The sequence below is a fragment of the Misgurnus anguillicaudatus genome, chromosome 15 (assembly GCF_027580225.2).
Source record: "Misgurnus anguillicaudatus chromosome 15, ASM2758022v2, whole genome shotgun sequence".
NCBI classification, from domain to species: Eukaryota; Metazoa; Chordata; class Actinopteri; order Cypriniformes; family Cobitidae; genus Misgurnus; species Misgurnus anguillicaudatus.
The window spans coordinates 292,086-313,240 of NC_073351.2; the positions used below are offsets into that span (position 1 = coordinate 292,086).

Genomic DNA, 21,155 nt, shown 5'->3' on the forward strand with positions numbered 1-21,155 from the left:
TTGTCTTGTTTTCAGAAAAAATATAAAAAATTTCTTAAATAAAGATGATTTTTCATGGTGAGCAAAACAACCCAAGAAAATAAGTCTAGTTTTTTTAGCAAAAAAATCTTGAACATTTTGCTTAAACACTAAATTCAAGAAAAATTTGCTTACCCATTGTCAGACTTTTTTGCTTGTTTTATGCACAAAATCCCTTAAATGTAATATTTTTTACATTTAGTCTAAAAACTAGACTTATTTTCTTGGGTCGTTTTGCTCATCAAGAAAAAGCATCTTTATTTAAGAATTTTTAGATATTTTTACTGAAAACAAGAAGTTTTTTTCTTGAAAATCATTTTTTGCAATGCATTGTTGCGGTTAAAATGACTACTGGTGGCCGCTCTAGTGTTAAAAGTGCATGATAAGGGAACTCAATTTTCTCCCCATGTTAGGTCAAGAAAACGCTGGAAAAAAATTACAATACACAGTTTTAGTTAAACATTCAACACTGCAAAAAATGACTTTCTTACTTAGTATTTTTATCTTGTTTTCAGTAGAAATATCTAAAAATTCTTAAATTAAGATGCTTTTTCTTGATGAGCAAAATGACCTTAGTAAATGAGTCTAGTTTTAAGACAAATTAATATACAATTTAAGTGAAATCGTCCTTAAAACGAGCAAAATGATCTGCCAATGGGGTGAGAAAAAAATTGTGAAATAAGATTTATTTTTTCTTAAACACTTAATTCAAGTAAAATTTTCTCACCCCATTGGTAGTGAAAATACCATAAAAGCGCATGATTTTATGTAAATTAATATGAAAATAGTCTCAGCTGTGTTGGGGGCCCTGTCAAGATTCTTTTCATGGGGCCCAAAATCCTTAGCAGCGCCCCTGTTCACACTACATGAGTTTAAGCCAGATTTGAGCCCGATTTGCAAGTCGTTCGCTCGCCGACAGGTCGGGGTGTGATCGGGTGCAAATCGCGGGGGATTAGCGTTCGCCAATCTGTTGGTATGAAAGAGCCAACAACGCATCAAAGACGCTCGCAGACGCGTTGCCGACACCAGAAAAATATCTAGCATGCTGGAGCTGTCGCGCGACTCGACCTCCTGTGATGTCACGAGCTACAGCCAATCCGACCAGGGGTTCAGGTCACACGGAAAGATGAGCAGCATGTCACCAAGAAAACATTGAACTCAGGCATGAATGCCTGTATGACGTTTTACATTTATGTACCACAACTGCGCTGAGAAAAAGACACGGTGGAGAGAAATAGCAAACGCTGTAAAACAGCCAGGTGAGCAAATGTTATTATTACATTATATAAATGTTATAGGGTAAAATGTAAATTAATTGGTCATTTTCCATATACATGAATATTATGGAAGCTAGAGTAATCCTATTTTTGGGATATGTTTGCAAAACATTATAAAGTGTATTCTTTTTACTGTAATTCTGTTTATTGTTATATATTGTGTATTAGAGGATATTTAGTTACATTACAATCTGCCTTTTGTACCAGTCGAAAGCGAGTTGCAAAACTTGCACAAATCACACATACAGTTCAGCCAACAGTTTGTGGGCGTGACGTCTGAGGCTGAGACTACTGCCGCTCTGTCTTGCCACCCAGTGGCGGCGTAAGCGCAGGCACTTTCGCCGAAGGTGACGTCACGTGCATGAAGAAGGTGCTAAATTTAAGTCAATGTCGGCTGACTCTCCGGCGTTGAAAATGTGTATGTTGCCAAAAAATGCTGTATAGGTAAAGAGCTATATTTATGGAGTGTAAGTCTATTCTGATATATCAGATATATTTTTATATATATCTTTTAAAAAATTCATAAGCGTCCTCTCAGTTTAAAGGACTTGCATTCGTCACGGTTGCGGGCGTATTTTATAACTTAGGGTGTGGTTTAACGCTGTGTCGTCACTGGCATCTTTTATAGCATAGGGCGTGGTTTAGCGGTGTGTCATGTCTGCTTGATTTCTTTCTTCTGCCGTATTTGACTCGTGCAACGTTGATTAATCTCTTGCTCCGCCGTCAGTGTGCAGGTGAGATTTAAACCTCGGGTGTGTGTTAATGTATTGATGATATTTTAAACTTAATAGCAAATTGTGTTCATATGTTCACACTTTGTCAAACTCTTTGTGTTTATGTTTGCCTTAGCTATTGCTTTTGTACTGATAAGTTCATCCACGTGAAAGGTTTATTCAGCAGTGTTTTGCGCTTCTTTTTCCTTCTGTGTTATTGCAGTTAGTTAATTAGTTAAATATAGCTACCTTACCCATCAAACCGTCATCAGTTCCTGTATAACGTGACACGTGTCATTAAAGAGACGTGCGTAAGAACTTTATTGTTCATTGTTTATATACTGTAAGCACATATGTGCATTGGCCGCTATAGCTTAGCAAGGTTATAATAACGTCGTACACACACGTTAAATACAGCCAGTGACATTTATAAGTGTGTGTGTATTTGGGTCTCTGTGGCAAACTTGTGTGTCTGTCTGTCTGTCTGTCTGTGCGTGTCTGGGTCTCTGTGTGTGTCTGTGTGAGGTGATCTGACAGGTGTCATGGTTGTGTTGTTTTGTTTATCTAGCTTTCTCCATCTCATCAACACTACAGTGTCTGGTTTTATTAGTTTTCTGCATTTGTTTGGAAGGACAGATTTTCTGAGTCTTTTATTTTCTTTTTAAATTTGGACTTTGATTCCCCTTCATGTGCTGCTGACACTGTCATACCTGCACTGTGGATTGTGAATCTGAGATGAACACTAAATTACTGATATAGCAATGTTGTTTCAGTTATGTTTATTTGCTCTTTCTACAGCCTTCCATCGCTGGATGTGAGATCAGGCCTGAGTAGATGAGCAGATGATGCGTGTGATGTGATTGGTTGGTCTTTCTTTCTCTCTCTCTCTCTCTCTCGCTCGCTCGCATCAGTCAGTCTGTGTTTATCGGGCCTGCGACATAATTCAGTCTGCTGATCTTTTGTCTTGACGTGAACAATCGCTCTCTGCTCTCATGTAGGACCATCTGGCCACAGGATAGGACCGTCAGCCGTGGCAGCTTTAATGCGGAGGGGCCGTGCATGCGTGTGGACAGCAGCGCAGAATCTGACGTGACGTGTCGGGCCACAGGGTTGGTTGCATTGTGCGTTGATGACCCCTGCTGTTTAGCTGCCTGCTCACCCCCTCCTCTCCCGCCAACCCCCCTCTTTCTTGCTCCATCACAGCTCCTGGATCAGCCATGTTTGGCACAGAATCCTCATGTAAGTAGCCCATCCTCCGCCACAGCTGCACGTCTGCCTCTTTATCCCTAATGTGTAGCGCGTTTGCACAGTTCTGCATCGCACTTGCTTCTGTTCGTCTCTTTCTTTGTCTCATGGTTTTCTGATTTTCTCTGTCTGCGTTCTCGTAGACTGGAAGGCCAGACTGGTAGATACCGTTCATTCTAGGTGAAGGAAACAAACAAAATGTTTCACACGCATCCCCTTACGTTTTGCTGTCTTTGTTGCGTTGTCTCATCTTCATGTATCTTTTTGCCACAAAACAATTTCATTATCAAATTAAATATTGTGTTAGTGTTGCTGAAACCTCAATGAGTTGGGTAAATGCTACTAAAATGTGTAAATAGAAAGCATCAGCGGTCACATGGCTGTTTTAGAAATAACCTTTAATCTACATCCGGCTGGGTTCCTGTAAGTGCAGATGTTTTAAATAATATGTGTACATGTTGTTTTTGCTTAATGCTCTTTCAAATAACTTGCGGTTCCATACATCGTGTTTTGTCTGCTCTTTGAAAATAATTTATGTGGTGCTATGTTTACGCTAATGAGATTATTTTGTGCTTTCAATGAAGAGATTGTAGAAAGTTTTTGTTTATTCTTAGTACTCCCTGTCATTTAAACGTTGTATTCGTGAAATTTGAGAGTTTGAAGTTTGAACTGTGCTTCAGTATTTCTGTGTGTACTTGATGGTGGTCTGTAGTGAGGGTCATGAATGAATGAGGTTTCTGTGTGTGTGTGTGTGTGTGTGTGTGTGTTTGAGTGGATCACTTCAGCTGAATGAATGAACACAGCTGCTGTCAGACTTGGTCGTGTGTTAAACAGACTCTCAGAGCACATCCCTATCTGATCTGCCATTATCAGACTCAACCTCAGTCACATCCACACATCTCATCTTATTCTCTCTTACATATTTTATTTCAACACCTACCTATCTTGCTCTTAGAATTTTTAAAGCCTGTGACACAGTACAGGGCTCTACAGTATAGTGCGGCCTCACGATTAGTCGCGACTAATCGTTTGCAGAATTAAAGTTTTTGTTTACATAATAAATGTGTGTGTACTGTGTATGATGATTATGTTTATATAAATACACACACATAAATGTATAATTTTAAGAAAAAAATATATTTATATTTACATGTATATACACATGGAAATGTTTCTTAAGTATATACATGCATGTGTGTATGTGTATTTATACATAATTATTATACACAATACACCCACATGTATTATGTAAACAAAAACTTTTATTCTGCAAACGAATAACCACTAATCTTGAGGCAGCACTACTACAGTAACTTTTTGCACTTTTTTTCTTAGGTGCACCAGCACAAAAGTTAGGTGCACCCAAATTTTTGACTGCATTGCATTTAACACCGCAGTTTTACAAGTGCCCATGGTGATTAAATGTACAGAATATAAATTTACATGTGTTTTATATTTTTCATGCTGTGATTCTTTTTTCCCTTATAGCCTATTGATTTTATATTTGTTATAAAACCTATTTCCTAAAAATACTTTAATTGCATTGCTTTGTTCCCATCTTTCATTGTAGTTTTAATGTTGTGTGCAGGATTTGCCATTGCTGGAAACACAAAATAAGTAATATGTGTGTGTATGTGTATGTTTATATGTATATGTAACATGTAAGTGAAAAAATAACTCCACAGTCATACGAGATGCATAGCTAATATAAAAGTAAGGGAAACAGAGTCTGAAAACATGAAATCTGTATATTTAATGCCGGGTAAGTTTGTGGGCTAATTATGATTTTCTACAAAATAATGCAGTGATTATGAGGTGGTATTATTTCTTAGGTTAATGAGTACAAGAGCACACAATGGATTTATTTAACTGATTTGGCAAAAGAGAATTCAGTATTAATGAGATATTAGTTGATATAGTGGTAATAGGTAAAGGTGTTTCAGTGTTTCATGTATTTAGGGTTCCTTCTCTTGCGCAAACTTGCTCTGTTTTGCGCGCACACATTTTGTTTCTCTCTCTTGTGCGCACAGACTCCGACTCTTTCGTGCATTTTGTCTTTTTCGCATGTGCAGACTCGGTGTCTTTCATGCATTTTGTCTGTCTCTCACGCCATTCGCTTCACATTTGTCCACATCCGGTCCGTGGGTCATAGCTATGTTAAGCTATGCTAATAAAACGGATAGTTCCAATTCTTGATTCTGATTGGTCAATAGGTGTGCTTTATTCACGATAAAACACGGCTATGACTGCTTCACCCAATGGTTCTGTATATATCACTCCGCCCTTAGCAACACCCTTAGCAACCACATGTATCGGTTTGTTGTTTTTATTTGAGCTTTCATGCATATTACACATTGGAACACATTTTTGTTCATGGTCAGGGACTATTTTTTCTAGCGGAAGGAATGCTTTTTATTGTTTTAACTTCATGAAAGTTGAACTAATATTTTTTTTATTTTAATATTGTGTGGTAACGTTTTATAAAAGCAATAAGGTACTTGAGGCAAGTGCTGTATTGGCAAGCCTCTTGTACCATATTGCTTGCTTATACTCGCTGCGTCCGTGCGGCAAAAATTACGTCAACGCGGAGTGGGCGGTCATGCGCATTACGGCGCGAGACCCCATTCTGCGTGGAGGTGTGCACGGCATTTTTTTGTAACTGTGCGCGCGGCTCCGCATCCGAAAATGACGGAACTCTAAACGATTCTGTCTGAGCAGGCAAGCCTGTGACGTATCTCTTTGATCAATCCAAGCAAAACAATGTATATATCTGACACTCTGAAAGTAAAGTATGAAAACTTTGCAGTTTAAAACACGATTATTTTACATGATTCAGAATGTTTGGCTTATAATTGTATTGAATGAACCACTGGATGAGGAATAAAATACAAACCTTTTAAGGTCTGTACTGTTTAGTAAAAACGTGAATGAAATGATAATGTTTAATAACTTATTTAAGAGATTGTTGTTTTATTCATGTTCTCATATTTATATATCAAGCTCTGATGTTACAAGCACCAAGCACGTTACGCCCAAAATACTCCCATTAATCATTAAAAAAATAGGACCAGCCCTTTTCGACCATGCGCTCGGCACACAAACCATTTTTCCCGTCATTAAATTAGCAAAAGTTGATTCGGACACACCCATTTAGACGTTGCGCTGTGCGCTTTAGACAATGCGCTTAGATCGTTAAAATAGGGCCCCTTGTGTTTGGTGTCTTGTACAAGTTCGTTTTGTCCTGTTCCGTGAGTACTTTGGGATAAAGAAGATCTAGTCCAGTTTATGTTTTTATGTTTGATCATCGTGAAGTTTTGTGTAGTTTAGTGTATTAAGTGTTAACTCTGTTTTGTTTGCCCCCCTCGTGGGTTTTGTTTTACTGTTTCGTCAATAAAGTCCTGTATTGTCTATCCACATCTGCACTTGGGTTCTTTCATCGTCCGAATCCTAACAAATGGGCCTGAAAATTACAACCCGACCCGGCCCGTGGCTTTTAAAGCCCGGACCCGATGTAACCCGACACATCAACGTGATTTATCTGTCCGAACCCGACCCGCGGCCCGATGCCGCCAACCTCCCCCCCCTTTTCTTTCTCATACACGTAGACTATTATCATGACCAGCAGATGGGAATTCAAATCAACATTTAATGTTCACGCCTTTTAACAATACAAACAACTGAAACAGTAAACTTTAGATATAGGCTTTATAAATATGCCTTACATAAAAATCACACAATAATAAATAAAAATAACTCAAACTTGTACCCAGCCAGTGGCTTCTCCTCCTTTAGTAGCAAGCAACGGTGAATTCAAGTTTACTTTTCTCCAACTCTTCTTCTCAAGACAACAGACGTGCACGCAGTGATAGCAATAAGCTCCGGGGCGGATCCTCAACGGATCCAATCTGAAACCAGCAGCTCCGGTCTGGATCAGTTACTGATCCGCCCCAAAGCTTATTGCTATGCCCGCCCATCTCCGTTATGCACGTTGCACACAGCAGCCACACCAGACTTTCTTAACGGAGAACAGCAGTGATGATTAAAAAATTTTTCACTGAGCGTAAAAGGTTAAGCCCGAGGTCCGACCCGACTCATTTGCTTATATTTGCGACCCGACCCATTGAGAACTCTAGGTCAAACGTTTCCTGTAGTTTTTCACCAGGTTTGCGCACACTGCAGGAGGGATTTTGTCCCACTCCTCCACACAGATCTTCTCTAGATCTATCGGGTTTCTGGCCTGTCGCTGAGATACACGGAGTTTGAGCTCCCTCCAAAGATTCTCTATTGAGTTTAGGTCTGGAGACTGTCTAGGCCACGCCACAACCTTGATATGCTTCTTACAGAGCCACTCCTTGGTTATCCTGGCTGTGTGCTTCGGGTCATTGTCATTTGGGAAGACCCAGCCTCGACCCATCTTCAATGCTCTAACTGAGGAAAGGAGGGTGTTCCCCAAAATCTCGCAATACATGGCCCCGGTCATCCTCTCCTTAATACAGTGCAGTCACCCTATCCCATGTGCAGAAAAACACCCCCAAAGCATTCCACACGTTTAGTGGAATTGTGAACAAAAAGTTCTATTTTGGTCTCATCTGACCACATGACTTTCTCCCATGACTCCTCTGGATCATCCACATGGTCATTGGCAAACTTAAGACAGGCCTGGACATGTGCTGGTTTAAGCAGGGGAACCTTCCGTGCCATGCATGATTTCAAACCATGACATCTTGGTGTATTACCAACAGTAACATTGGAAAAGGGGGTCCCAGCTCTTTTCAGGTCATTGACCAGCTCCTCCCGTGTAGTTCTGGGCTGATTTCTCACCTTTTCTAGGATCATTGAGACCCCACGAGGTGAGATCTTGCATGGAGCCCCAGTCCGAGGGAGATTGACAGTCATGTTTAGCTTCTTCGATTTTCTAATGATTGTTCCAACAGTAGAACATTTTACAAATTTTTCATTATGTCTCTCACAGTGGACATGCTTCTATGATGACAATTTCATATAATATACATACACACACACTCCCTGACAGAAGTCTTGTCGCTTGTGTACAAATTGACCTAAAGTGCCGCTAAAATATATTTCTAATCAAGATTTGTTTTCAAGAAAGGGCTCATTTTAATCCCAACAGCTTTTGTAATAATGTTTCAGTGCATAACGAAACTGTCAAAAAGTGTTCAACAACTGCTTGAGGGAACCGTTTGTTGGCTTGAAAATCCAAGGTCAGCCATTTTTCCATTGCAGCAGAGCTCCACAAGACCTGGTCACCTGGGGCCTCATGTATAAAACTGTGCGTAGGATCCTCACTAAAAGTCTATGTACGCACAAAAGGCAAAAATGGCATACACAAAAATTATGAAGACTTCTAAAACAAAGCAATGTTCCCTTTATAAATAACAGATCACCTGCAAGTGTGCATACATGAATCAGAGATTCACAGATTCACAGAGAAAACAGTGAAGTTTGGTGGCGGAAAAATCATGGTCTGTTACATCCAGTATGGGGGTGTGCAAGAGATCTACAGGGTGGAAGGCAACATCAATGGTCTAAAATACCAAGAAATCTTAGCTATCTCTTATATTCCCAACCATAAAAGAAGCCAAATTCTGCAGCAGGATGGTGCTCCATCACATACTTCCATCTCCACATCAAAGTTCCTCAAGTCGAAGAAGATCAAGATGCTCCAGGATTGGCCAGCCCAGTCACCAGACATGAACATCATTGAGCATATGTGGGGTAGGATGAAAGCAAAGAATATGTGTGAACTCTGGGAGGCATGCAAGACTGCTTTCTTTGCTATTCCTGATGACTTCATCTATACATTGTATGAATCCTTGCCAAACCGCATGGATGCAGTCCTTCAAGCTCATGGAAGTCATACAAGATATACAATTTGGATCTCACAGCACCACTACTTAATTTGCTGAAATATGTTTGTATTTGTAGTAAATTTGATCAATTTCTGTATAGGCGACAAAACTTTTGTCTTGCCAAAATTTGTCTTGATTAAATGATAAAAAAAATTTGAGTGAAACTAATTCATTTCAGTGCATTAAATATCATTTGGAAGGGTTTTAGCTTTTCATATGAGCTATTTCTAACACCAATTGGTTGATTAAAAGTCAGGTTAATAGCAAGTGTTTCTACAAAATAGATAAGCGACAATTAACACTTGTGAAAAGCGCTATATAAATAAAATTGAATTGAATTGAATCGATATTTAACTGGTAGCCAGTGTAAAGATGCCAGAATTGGACTGATGTGGTCATACTTTTTAGATCGAGTAAGCACTCTTGTGGCGGCGTTTTGAACCAGCTGTAGCTTGTTAACCTGATTTGCATGGCATCCCCCGAGTAACGAGTTACAATAGTCTATTCTAGAGGTCATAAAAGCATGGATAAGCTTTTCTGCATCTGATGCAGACAGCATATGGCATATTTTTGAGATATTTCTAAAATAGAAGAATGCTATGCGGCAGACGTTGGAGATATGACTATCAAAAGATAGATTGCTGTCGAACATCACACCTAAATTCTTAACAGTGGAAGATGGCACCACCGTGCAGCCATCTATGGGCAACTTGTAATCTGACATATTATGTTTGTAGCGATTCGGTTCAATAATAAGTATGTCTGTCTTATTGGAGTTTAGCATAAGAAAGTTATGTGCCATAAGTCCCTAATATCACTAATGAAGTCTGTTAGCTTAGAAAACTGGTGGGTTTCGCTAGGATGCGACGAGATGTAAAGCTGGTTATCATCCGCATAGCAGTGAAAACTTATGTTATGTTTCCTGATAATGTCTCCTAGAGGAAATATATATAACGAGAATAGGATGGGGCCTAGAACTGATCCCTGAGGTACGCCGTATTTAACGGGGGAGTGATATGATTCTTCCTCATTTATATAAACAAAGTGATATCGATTGGTTAGAAACTATTTAAACCAGGCTAACGCCTGACCACTGATGCCAACACAGTTTTCTTGTCTATTGAGTAAGATTGTGTGATCTATTGTGTCAAAGGCTGCACTAAGGTCTAGGAATATAAGGATTGAGATTTCACCACGATCGGATGTTAATAGGAGGTCATTTGTAACTCTGAGCAGCGCTGTCTCTGTGCTATGGTGGGTCCTGAATCCTGATTGGAACTTTTCATATGTATTATTATTCGCTATGAATGTGCATAGCTGACTTGCCACTACTTTTTTTAATATTTTAGAAAGAAAAGGTAGATTAGAGATTGGTCTAAAGTTATTAAGATCTCCCTGGTCAAGGTTTGTTTTTTTAATGAGCAGTCTAATAACTGCTAGTTTGAAAGCTGTTGGAACGTATCCTAATTCTAGAGATGAGTTAAAGATATTAAGTACCGTGTCTGACACTACATGAAATACCTCTTTTAGTAATTTTGTGGGAACGGGGTCTAGTATACAGGACGATGATTTGGATGACGTTACTAATTTAGAGAGCTCTTCTATTGTAGTAGGTTTAAATGACTCAAGATGTTCGTATGGTAATCTAGTGGAAAATGTACTGTTGGGTAGAGTGGTGGCTGGTTGCGTAGTTTCTATGTTTTTCCTAATAAACATAATTCTGTTAGTAAAGAAGTTCATGAAGTCATTACTATTGTGTTGGAGTTTACTATTGGTTTCTGTTTGTTCTTTTTTTTAGTCAGTTTTGCAACTGTGCTAAATAGGAAACGAGGGTTGTTATGATTTTCTTTAATAAGCGTACTGAGATCTGGCAGTTTTAATAGCCTGTCTGTAGTGTTGAACACTCTCTTTCCATGCTGAACGCCATACCTCTAACTTTGTGCTTCGGTAGTTTCTTTCCATTTTTCTAGCTACTTTTTTAAGGGCTGCAGTATGATGGTCATACCATGGAGCTGGCGGTTTTTCTTTGATTCTGTTTTTTCGAATGGGAGCAACGGCATCCAACGTGCTAGAGCAGACGTTGTTCAGGTTTTCTATTATAATATCCAGATCTTCACGGTTATCTGCTACATGTTTCATTTGAGACAGGTCTGGAAGAGTGCTAATAAAGCTTAGTGGTGGAAATTATTGTTCTGGCTAATCTGTAGCATGCTGTAGACTGAGCGGTCCTATCTAGAAGTATTGTGTATGACAGAAGGCAATGGTCTGAAACGGCATCGCTCTGGGGTGATATTTCGATGTCATTAATATTGAGTCCGAGTGACAGAATTAAGTCTAATGTGTGATTACGAGTATGCGTGGGCCCTGACACGTTTTGTTTAATGCCGAGAGAATTTAGAACATCCATAAACGCACGTCCTAATGCATCTTTTGGATTATCCACATGGATATTAAAATCACCAACGATAAGAGCTTTATCTACAGTGACTGTAAGCTCAGATAGGAAGTCCGCTATTTCTTTAAGAAAATCTGTGTGGTGGCCCGGAGGCCTATATATGGTAGCTAAAATGAATGAAAACTGTTTGTTGTTACGATCAGTTATTTCCATATTTAAAGGAACAGTATGTAAGAAATTTATATCAATTAATCATAAAATGGCCCTGATATGTCACTAGACTTTAAGAAATCATTTTCATTTCAAATACTTATATCACTGACAACAGTGGTCTGGCCAGGATATTGTCATTAAAAAAGTGGAGTTGCAGCCCTCAACTGATGTTTATGTTGTCATTTTGTGTATTGGCCACCAGTTGTGTGATTGCACTACCAGGTTTAGCCACAAGTTTTGTGATTGCAATACCAGTTTTGGCCACAATCCTACATACTGTTCCTTTAACAGTATTATTTCAACAAATTCAATTTTAGGTTGGATTTATGGTTTACTTTGAATATTTTATTGTATATTGTAGCTACACCACCCCCTCTCCTTTTTAGACGAGGAACGTGTTTATAATAATAGTCTTGTGGGGTGGATTCGTTTAAACTGGTGTAATCGTCTGCTTTAAGCCAGGTCTCTGTTAAACAGAGTGCATCTAAGTTTTGGTCAGTAATTATTTCATTGATAATTGGTTCTTTATTAGTAAGCGATCTAATGTTAAGAAGGCCGAATTTTAACATTTGAGTTTCATCTGTTAATGTATTGTGTTCTAATTTTATGTTAATAAGATTTGTACGAGACGAGGTAAACGGTGCTCTGTATTTATTTTTTCGAGGAACAGACACAGTCGAGATGTGTTGATACTCTGGTAAAAAAGGCTCTATGTGCTGGGATATATGTGATCTTGACATGTCAAGGCAGCTAACAGACTGATGGGTAAGCCTGATCTGTTTCCTGACCTGGGCCCTGGATAGTCAGACAATATCAAAAGTAAGACTATTGGTCAGATTTCTAGAGAGTATAGCACTTCCTTCCGGAGACGGATGGAGGCCATCTCTCTTTAGCAGGTCAGGTCTTCCCCGGAAATGCTTCCAATTGTCTATAAACCTTATGTTATGCTGAGGGCACCACTTTGACATCCAGCCATGAAGAGACACTAATCTACTGTAAGTTTCATCCCCCCAGTAGGCGGGGATGGGACTAGAGCAAATTACATTGTCTGACATTGTTTTTGCAATTTCACACACCTCTTTAATAGTATTTTTGGTGATCTCCGACTGGCGGAGTCTGGTGTCATTCGTGCCGGCGTGAATAACAATCTTAGAAAACTTACGTTTAGCATTAGCCAGCACTTTAAGTTTGGATCTAATGTCAGACGCTCTGGCTCCCGGTATACAATCGACTATGGTGGCTGGTGCCTCAATGCCAACGTTCCTGAGTATAGAATCTCCAATAACCAGGGCACTTTTAACAGACGTCTCAGCCGGTGTATTGCTGAGTGGAGAAAATCTGTTTGATATTAAAACAGGAACGTGATTTGGGTGCCGAATGTGACTATGCCACCTGACAGTCACCCAGTCACCCAGTCAATCATATTATGTAACTTCAGTTGTTTAAATGTCATTGTGCTGCGTTGCGTTTTGAAGCATGGTAAAAATATCTATGCTAAATATATTTGTAGTTTTGTATATGCTACTTGTAAGGGAGCCAACCAGTTGGAGTAGAAAAAAGGAAATGACGTGCTGTACTAAAAAGTTAATGCAGGATCCAAATGGTGTTTTATTTTAAGGTGCAAAAATATTTACAGTGTATGAGAAAAAAATAAAATAAAAACTGTACAAAAACGAAAATAAAGAGCAACAATGTGCTATTTTGGCTAAACCGAATGGCCCAAGTTTGCAACACTGCTTAGTTAGTTTCCAAAGAGTTCACAATGAAAAAACATAACTGAACGTATTCTAACAAGCAAGCCTATTTATAGGCTGAAGCCCCACCTACAGGGCAAACCAAACCATAACCAGTTTTACCCAGACTATGGGTTTGGTTGTAAGAAGTGTGGTCCGGGAAGTGTAACTGCAATAAGGTTGGTGAAAAATGATTGTAAAAATAAAGGGAAGTAATACATGAATTATTGTGTGTTCTGGCATTTTGTTATTTTAGAAAAATAGTGTCAATAAACTATAAGACTTGAAAACTAGAACAAACACAACAGTAACAAACTTAGACTTAACCAAACAAAAACTCCATAACACTTTCCTGATGTGTACACGGATGTTAAGTTGCCGGCAAAGCACAGTACAAGTGATATGGTGGTATGTTTTTAAGTCCAGTTTAAACAGTCAACAGGTTAACCTGTGACATTTCTCCCCCCTTCCTCAGACACCTGAGGTGTCCTAGAGAGGTAATCAGCTGTACAATTTTGTGACCCAGTTTTGTATAAGACATCAAAGTCAAATGGTTGGATGGCTAAAAACCATCTGGTTATACGGGCATTTGTGTCCCTCATACGACCCAACCAGGCCAATGCCCTGTGATCAGTCTCAAGTTTAAATTTGCGGCCCACCAAGTAGTATCTTAAAGAGTCCAATGCCCATTTAATTGCCAGACACTCCTTTTCAATTGTGGAATACCTAGATTCCCGTGGAAGGAGCTTTCTGCTGATGTAGGCAATGGGTTGGAGTTGCCCTTGACCTTCCTGAAGTAGTACAGCCCCAATACCATGCTCAGAAGCATCAGTCTGTACGGTAAAAGGTTTTTCAAAGTCTGGACTCTTGTAAAACAGGCTCTGTGCATAAGGAGTCCTTTAGATCCTGGAAAGCACTCTCACAGTCCTGAGACCAGTTAACTAAATTTGGCTTGTCTTTTTTAGTTAAATCTGTTAGGGCAAATGCTCGTTCAGAAAAGTTGGGGATAAAACTCCTGTACCACCCTAGGAAAAGAACGTACCTGTTTCTTGGTCACTGGCTGTTCTGCATTTTTGATGGCCTCCACTTTCCCCACCTGTGGACGTATTACTCCATGACCCAACACATACTCTAGGTATTGTGTCTCAGTTCCAGCTAGGGTGCATTTGTCTGGACGAATGGTTAGACCAGCATTCTTTATTCTTTGTAGTACATCCTTCAGATGATTTAGGTGCTCCTGCCAAGTTTGACTGTAGATGATAATGTCATCCAAGTATGCAGAAGCAAACTTCTCAGTCCCCTGAAAGATCTGGTCCATCATCCTTTGGAAAGTAGCTGGAGCTCTGTGAAGCCCAAAGGGAAGGACACAGAACTGAAAATGGCCAAAGGGTGTCTTAAACGCAGTCATCTCCTTACTCTCTGGACTTAGAGGAACTTGCCAATAACCCTTGCAGAGGTCAAGTGTGGTCAGATACTTTGCTCTTCCAAGACTCTCCACTAATTCGTCCACTCTTGGCATGGGATACGGGTCAAATTTGCTCACACTATTGAGTTTGCGGAAATCCAGACAGAATCGGAGACTGCCATCCTTCTTTGGCACTAGAACAATGGGATTGCTCCATTCACTGCTTGAAGGTTCGATCACACCAAGACTCTGCATGGTTTCCAACTCTTCCTTCATAACTGGTAGAAGTCTCTCAGGGACCCGGTATACTGGCTGACGAATAGGTTTAGGGTCTTTGAGAGTGATGTGATGGTAGATCACGCCTGTTCTGCCAGGTGTCTCCATAAAGAGTTGATCTGGGAGGCACTGTAGAAGTTCCTTCATTTGTCCATCTTCCAGATGCTCAAGGTTCAGCTGACTGTTGCTCTGACGGCCAGGTAGGTATTGTTCTTCTGTCTCCTCCTCTTCCTCCACAGATCTCACAAACAAGGCTGTTGCTGTCTCTGCTATTCCCTCAGATGTTGTGTTTGGTAGTGTGGAACGAGCATGCCACTTTTTCAACATGTTGACATGAAAGATCTGCAAGGGCTGGGTCCTGGATGAAATCTCTATCTCATATGTCACAGGACCTACTTTCCATTTTATTTGGTAGGGCCCCTGCCACTTAGCCAACAGTCTATGGTCACTTGTCGGCAACAACAGCAAAATTTCCTCACCTGGCTCAAATGTACGAGATCTGGCAGTTCGGTCGTACCACTCTTTCTGGCGTGCTTGGGACTGCAGGAGGTTTTCTCGTGCAAGAGCTGTTGTCTTCTACAAATTTTCTCTCATCTTAAGCACGTAGGAAAGAATGTTTTTCTTGCCTGGTTTATCATTGGCCTCCCAACTCTCCCTCAGAACATCCAGAGGCCCTCTGACTGGATGGGCATACAGCAGTTCAAATGGTGAGAACCCAGTAGATGCCTGGGGCACCTCCCTATATCCAAATAGGAGGAATGGAAGCCACTTGTCCCAGTCCTTGCCTGTGTCAGAAACATACTTCCTCAGCTTAGTTTTCAAGGTCTGGTTGAAACGTTCAACCAGGCCATCAGTCTGAGGATGGTAAGGGGTGGTTCGCACTTTCTTTATGCCCAGTAATTGGTATACTTTCTGGAGGGTATGACTCATAAATTTGGGCCCTGATCTGTGAGCACTTCCCGAGGTATGCCAACGTGCGAGAAAAATCGTAGCAGTACAGTGGCAATTTGCTTAGCTGTGACCTCTCGTAGTGGATATGCCTCGGGGTACCTGGTAGCATAATCGCAAATAACCAAAATAAATCTGTTCCCTCTCTGACTCTTTTCCACAGGCCCAACTATGTCAACTCCTATTCTGTCAAAAGGAGTGTCAACTACCGGAAGGGGTATAGGGGGTGCAAAGGCAGGGGTACGGGCAGTAGTGAGCTGGCATGCTGGACATGATTTACAGAACTCTTTAACCTCAATGTACATCTTTGGCCAGTAAAATCTTTTGGCAATTCGCATTAATGTCTTCATAAAAGCCAAGTGACCTGCCCAGGGGATAGAATGCCCAAGTTCTAATACCTCCTTCCTGTATGCCTTAGGTACTACAAGTTGCATTCCATCTTCTTTACTCTGTCTGTACAAAAGGCCATTTTGCATCAAAAAGTTTCACCTAACAAAGAGACAGCACCCTCGTTTTTCTCAGCCTGTTTAAAACATTCATTTAGTGTTGAGTCCTCACGCTGAAGCTGGGCTAGGTTACCAGGGACAACTCTGTCTGCTTCAGTTAGTTCGGGTTCTTCTATCCCTTCCTCAGTTTGCTTAGAAGTTTCCAACAATTCCTCAACCCACTCCCTACGTCTCTGCAACCTCTCCTTCTCTGTTGGCCTTGACTCACCTAAACTAGTCTCAGAGTGGAAGGGCATTTCTTGCAGTGTGCCGGGGTTTGTTTCTTGGGGCTGTGGGACCTGAGTAAGCTGCTTTGATTGGGCTCTTGTGACAACACCACACCATACAGTCTCTTGCACCAATTCAACAAAGTCAGTACCTAACAGAACAGGATAGGGCAACTTGGTGGCAATGCCAACATTCATAAGATACAACTGATTACAGACCTCAATATAAACCTCAGCTGTAGGCAACTCAGTGCACACAACAAACTGTTACTGCATCTCCTTCACTCCAGGAATCTCTGGGTATGTATTTGGCCTGTACCAGTGTATGGGAACAACCCGTGTCCACCAAAGCTGAAAGGGGTTTACCATTTAACAGTACAGTGATGACTGGCTCCTGATTGTGCTGTGTTCTTAACTGTTCTGGACGGGGAACATAACAAAGGCCAGTTGTCTTTGACTTTTTAAGTGGGCAAAGGGGCCTAGTATGACCTGGCTCACCACAGTTATAACATGCAACACTCTCTCCCTTAACTGTTGTCTGGGGCATTGTGGAAGATGTTGGGGGTTTAACATTAATTGGCTTAAAAATCTTAGGACCACCTTGAGAGTTTGAACCCACCCCCAACCCTTCAGGCTTACCCTTCGGAGAGTGTAGAATGCCAGCATATCGAGTAGATCCGGGTCCCTTTCGTGCAGCAATGTAGGCCTCAACCAGTTTTGCAGCAGTGTCAGGATCCCTTTCCTTGACCCACGTTCTCACCTCCGGGTATAATACTCGTAAGTACTGTTCCAGCACAAGAGTCTCCATAATGTCCCTCTTATTACTTTGCTCATAGTGCACCCATTTGGAGAACAAGTCCTTCAGTCGGATGTAAAGTTCAGTAGGGGTCTCCTCTGCAGGGGTATTAAGGGACCGGAATCTCAACCGGTATGTCTCTGCACCGATTTCATATTTTTTTAGAATTGCATCTTTAACTTGGTCATAGTCTCTGGTTTGTGAGGGGTTCATAGCCACAAAAGCACATCAGGCCTTGCCTGTTAACAAGGGAATAAGACGTACGGCCCAGTCTTCCTTTGGCCACTGATACACCTCTGCAAGTCTTTCAAAAGTGGTAAGGTAGTGTTCAATATCATCACTCTCCTCCAGCTTGGCTATTCGAGGTTCGTGGTCTACTACCCGCATTGCAGCTCTTCCTGCAGCTCCAAGTCTTGCCCGCTCCATATCTAGCTGCATTTGTATGACCTGGTGGCTGAGGACCTTGTAATTTTGCTCGTGACGAGCAGCCTCTTTCTCCTGCCTCTCATCACGGTCCCTTTGATACTGCATGAATGACTGAAACATCTGTGCCAACGCTGTGACAGCAGCTTCTCCCCCAGGGGTTGGGACTTCCATAGGCAAAAATTGCTGCTCGGCAGCACCTCCAACAGCACCTCCAACAGCACCTTGGTCCACCTCTGCATCTATGCCCTCCACATGCTGACTCCTAGTTTTGGGTGGCATGTCAGCAGGGCAGTAATTAATACAGACACGTCACTCACTGGTGAGAGGATCCCACTTCTGACACCATATGTAAGGGAGCCAACCAGTTGGAGTAGAAAAAAGGAAACGACGTGCTGTACTAAAAAGTTAATGCAGGATCCAAATGGTGTTTTATTTTAAGGTGCAAAAATATTTACAGTTTATGAGAAAACAAAAATAAATAAAAACTGTACAAAAACGAAAATAAAGAGCAACAATGTGCTATTTTGGCTAAACCGAATGGCCCAAGTTTGCAACACTGCTTAGTTAGTTTCCAAAGAGTTCACAATGAAAAAACATAACTGAACGTATTCTAACAAGCAAGCCTATTTATAGGCTGAAGCCCCACCTACAGGGCAAACCATATTGTCATGGAAAATTAAAAAGTTTGTATCAGTCATATTAAATAATATAACAACCAACATAACAAAATTTAATCTTCTAAACAGTTAGTAAAAAAACCTACCATTAACAGAAACAGCGTTAAACACCAAATTAAATGTCAAAAACCAAGTGTTTCTAAATTCTCCTCTTCTGGTTACCCAAAATGGTAGCTTCCACAGGAAGTGATGTGGCTGTTTGCTTTAAAAAACAGTTTTACCCAGACTATGGGTTTGGTTGTAAGAAGTGTGGTCCGGGAAGTGTAACTGCAATAAGGTTGGTGAAAAATGATTGTAAAAATAAAGGGAAGTAATACATGAATTATTGTGTGTTCTGGCATTTTGTTATTTTAGAAAAATAGTGTCAATAAACTATAAGACTTGAAAACTAGAACAAACACAACAGTAACAAACTTAGACTTAACCAAACAAAAACTCCATAACACTTTTCTGATGTGTACACAGATGTTAAGTTGCCGGCAATGCACAGTACAAGTGATATGGTGGGATGTTTTTAAGTCCAGTTTAAACAGTCAACAGGTTAACCTGTGACACTACTAACTTAACTTATATATTATTTCAATTAACAAAACTTGCTTTACTGAATGCTTAAATGTTAAATCAATCAAACACCTGTATTATTGAGAACATAACCATACATACCAACTTCTGCTTTTGTTAATAGACATCTGCTGTTTTCTTAAAGCTGACTTTTAATTTACTTACAAGAAATAAATTTAGTAATTCTTCAAAATTGCTTGGATTTATACTGACATGTAAAATCAGCTTTTTCACATTAGATTAAGCCAAAGTCCTTTAGCCTACAGGTACAGATACTGAAATATAGGCTATAATATATAATTGCATATTTGTATAGTTGTAGTTTGTGTTGCTGTCAAAATGCAATTATAAATAATTAACAATAGCATTTTAATAAAGTTTTATTCTCACACATACTGTGATTTTGTTTTGTTTTTTAACTAAAGAGTGCACCACCGTAAAAGCACCCATTTGGCCAGCAGCAGCCCTGAATACTGTAATTTCTTTCTTTCTTGGCAACTTAATGGTTATTTTTCTCGAATGAGACCGCCTCGATGACCTATGCAGATGATGAGGTGGCTGTAGTTCCCAGCCGATCCCTGTATTACAGCGTTGTCGTGCTTTACATGACAACAGAGTATATAATCAATGTAGTTCCGTTTAACAATTCACAATTTTGCTTTCCCCCTTTTTTCATTTTTACATTTGCTAAATTATGACTTTAGATTTTTTTTATATATATTTTTTTTGACCATCGAGGGCTGGTGGTCTACAATTGTACCGAGGAACAGCTGAAGAGGTGGTCTCGGTCCGTTCCAAAGGTGTGAACATTGCTCAACCTTCATCCAAACCAATTGCAGAAAACGTCATGCAACTTTTTGGTTGCTTAGCAACTTCAAGATGCTACGGGAGCACCTTAATGCTTTTGATAGGAGGAAAGCCGCACTGTCCCATTTTCTGCATGTATTTGGAAAGTGAAATGTAAAGTGCCTCTTGTTCAGCTTATTCATTGTAAATATTAAAACTCACAAGATCCACTAAACAGAAAGGTTTCCATATTTTAAAAGCGGGTTTGATTTAAATTAATTGAGCATACCTGGCGTTTTTCCATGGGTGCTCTGCAATTTCGGTGGGCCCGAAGCACCCGCGAGCTCTGCAGCGTCCACAAGATCGGCCCCTATGGTCACATAGGAAAGTGTTGTGTTTGCTACATTTGCTAGCCATTGTGAAATGAGACATGGTTTGACGTGGAGCTCAGAAAAGACACTGTCAATATGTCATGGTAGGCGTACATAAGAGCATGCGCTCTCTGCCAGAACTGTGTTGCAGCACATCTTCATTAGTAAAATGATAAAAATTGCACTACAAAAATGTCCATGATTAGCCTATTTTTGCATTAGGGGTAGTTGTAGCCTAGCGGTTAGAGAGTCGGGTTTGTAACCCGAGATTTGCCGGTTCGAGTCTCATGGCTGGCAGGTTGTAACTGTGATGTCCTTGAGCAAGGCACTTACCCTAATTGCTTCACAGGTGCTGGGATAGCTGCAACTGGTCCAGGTGTGTGTGTTCATGACACTTGTGTAGTGTTGTACGATGCACAGGTACTTCAAAAGCACCGCGATTAAAAATGTTACGGTACCTACATTTATTAGTATCGATACTTCTGAGAATGACCGCGTTCCAGATTTGTATGAGACACATTTTAAGTTTGTGTGCAACGCACGCTTCCAGTGTCTCACGTGGACGTCTGTGTTTTTTCTCCTCACGCAAGTGATACTGTTGCTGCCGTATGGCTTTGATGGTTGTCATAACGATGATTATGACTTGCAAATGTAACTCAGTTAACTGAAATAAACTAGGCTTGATGACATCTGCGACCTTCTGAGGCTGCAGCCTTCGGATTGAAAAATGGGC

General features: G+C 40.5%; 1 protein-coding gene across 5 annotated transcripts in view; it reads left to right on the plus strand.

Annotated features, from left to right (window-relative positions):
* The first annotated feature begins 1,875 nt into the window (after window positions 1–1,875).
* The window catches only part of LOC129419431 (suppressor of tumorigenicity 7 protein homolog), a 236,756-nt gene continuing 217,476 nt past the window's right edge, over window positions 1,876–21,155 (plus strand). For 2 of the 5 annotated variants that reach the window (XM_055174572.2, XM_055174573.2), the window contains exons 1-3: window positions 1,876–2,029; window positions 2,807–2,871; window positions 3,007–3,247. In XM_055174572.2, coding sequence (XP_055030547.1) covers window positions 3,226–3,247 — 22 coding nt within the window. In that variant the 5' untranslated portion in view covers window positions 1,876–2,029; window positions 2,807–2,871; window positions 3,007–3,225. The remainder of the gene's footprint in view (window positions 2,030–2,806; window positions 2,872–3,006; window positions 3,248–21,155) is intronic. The other 3 variants (XM_055174569.2, XM_055174570.2, XM_055174571.2) reach the window with 2 other exon arrangements.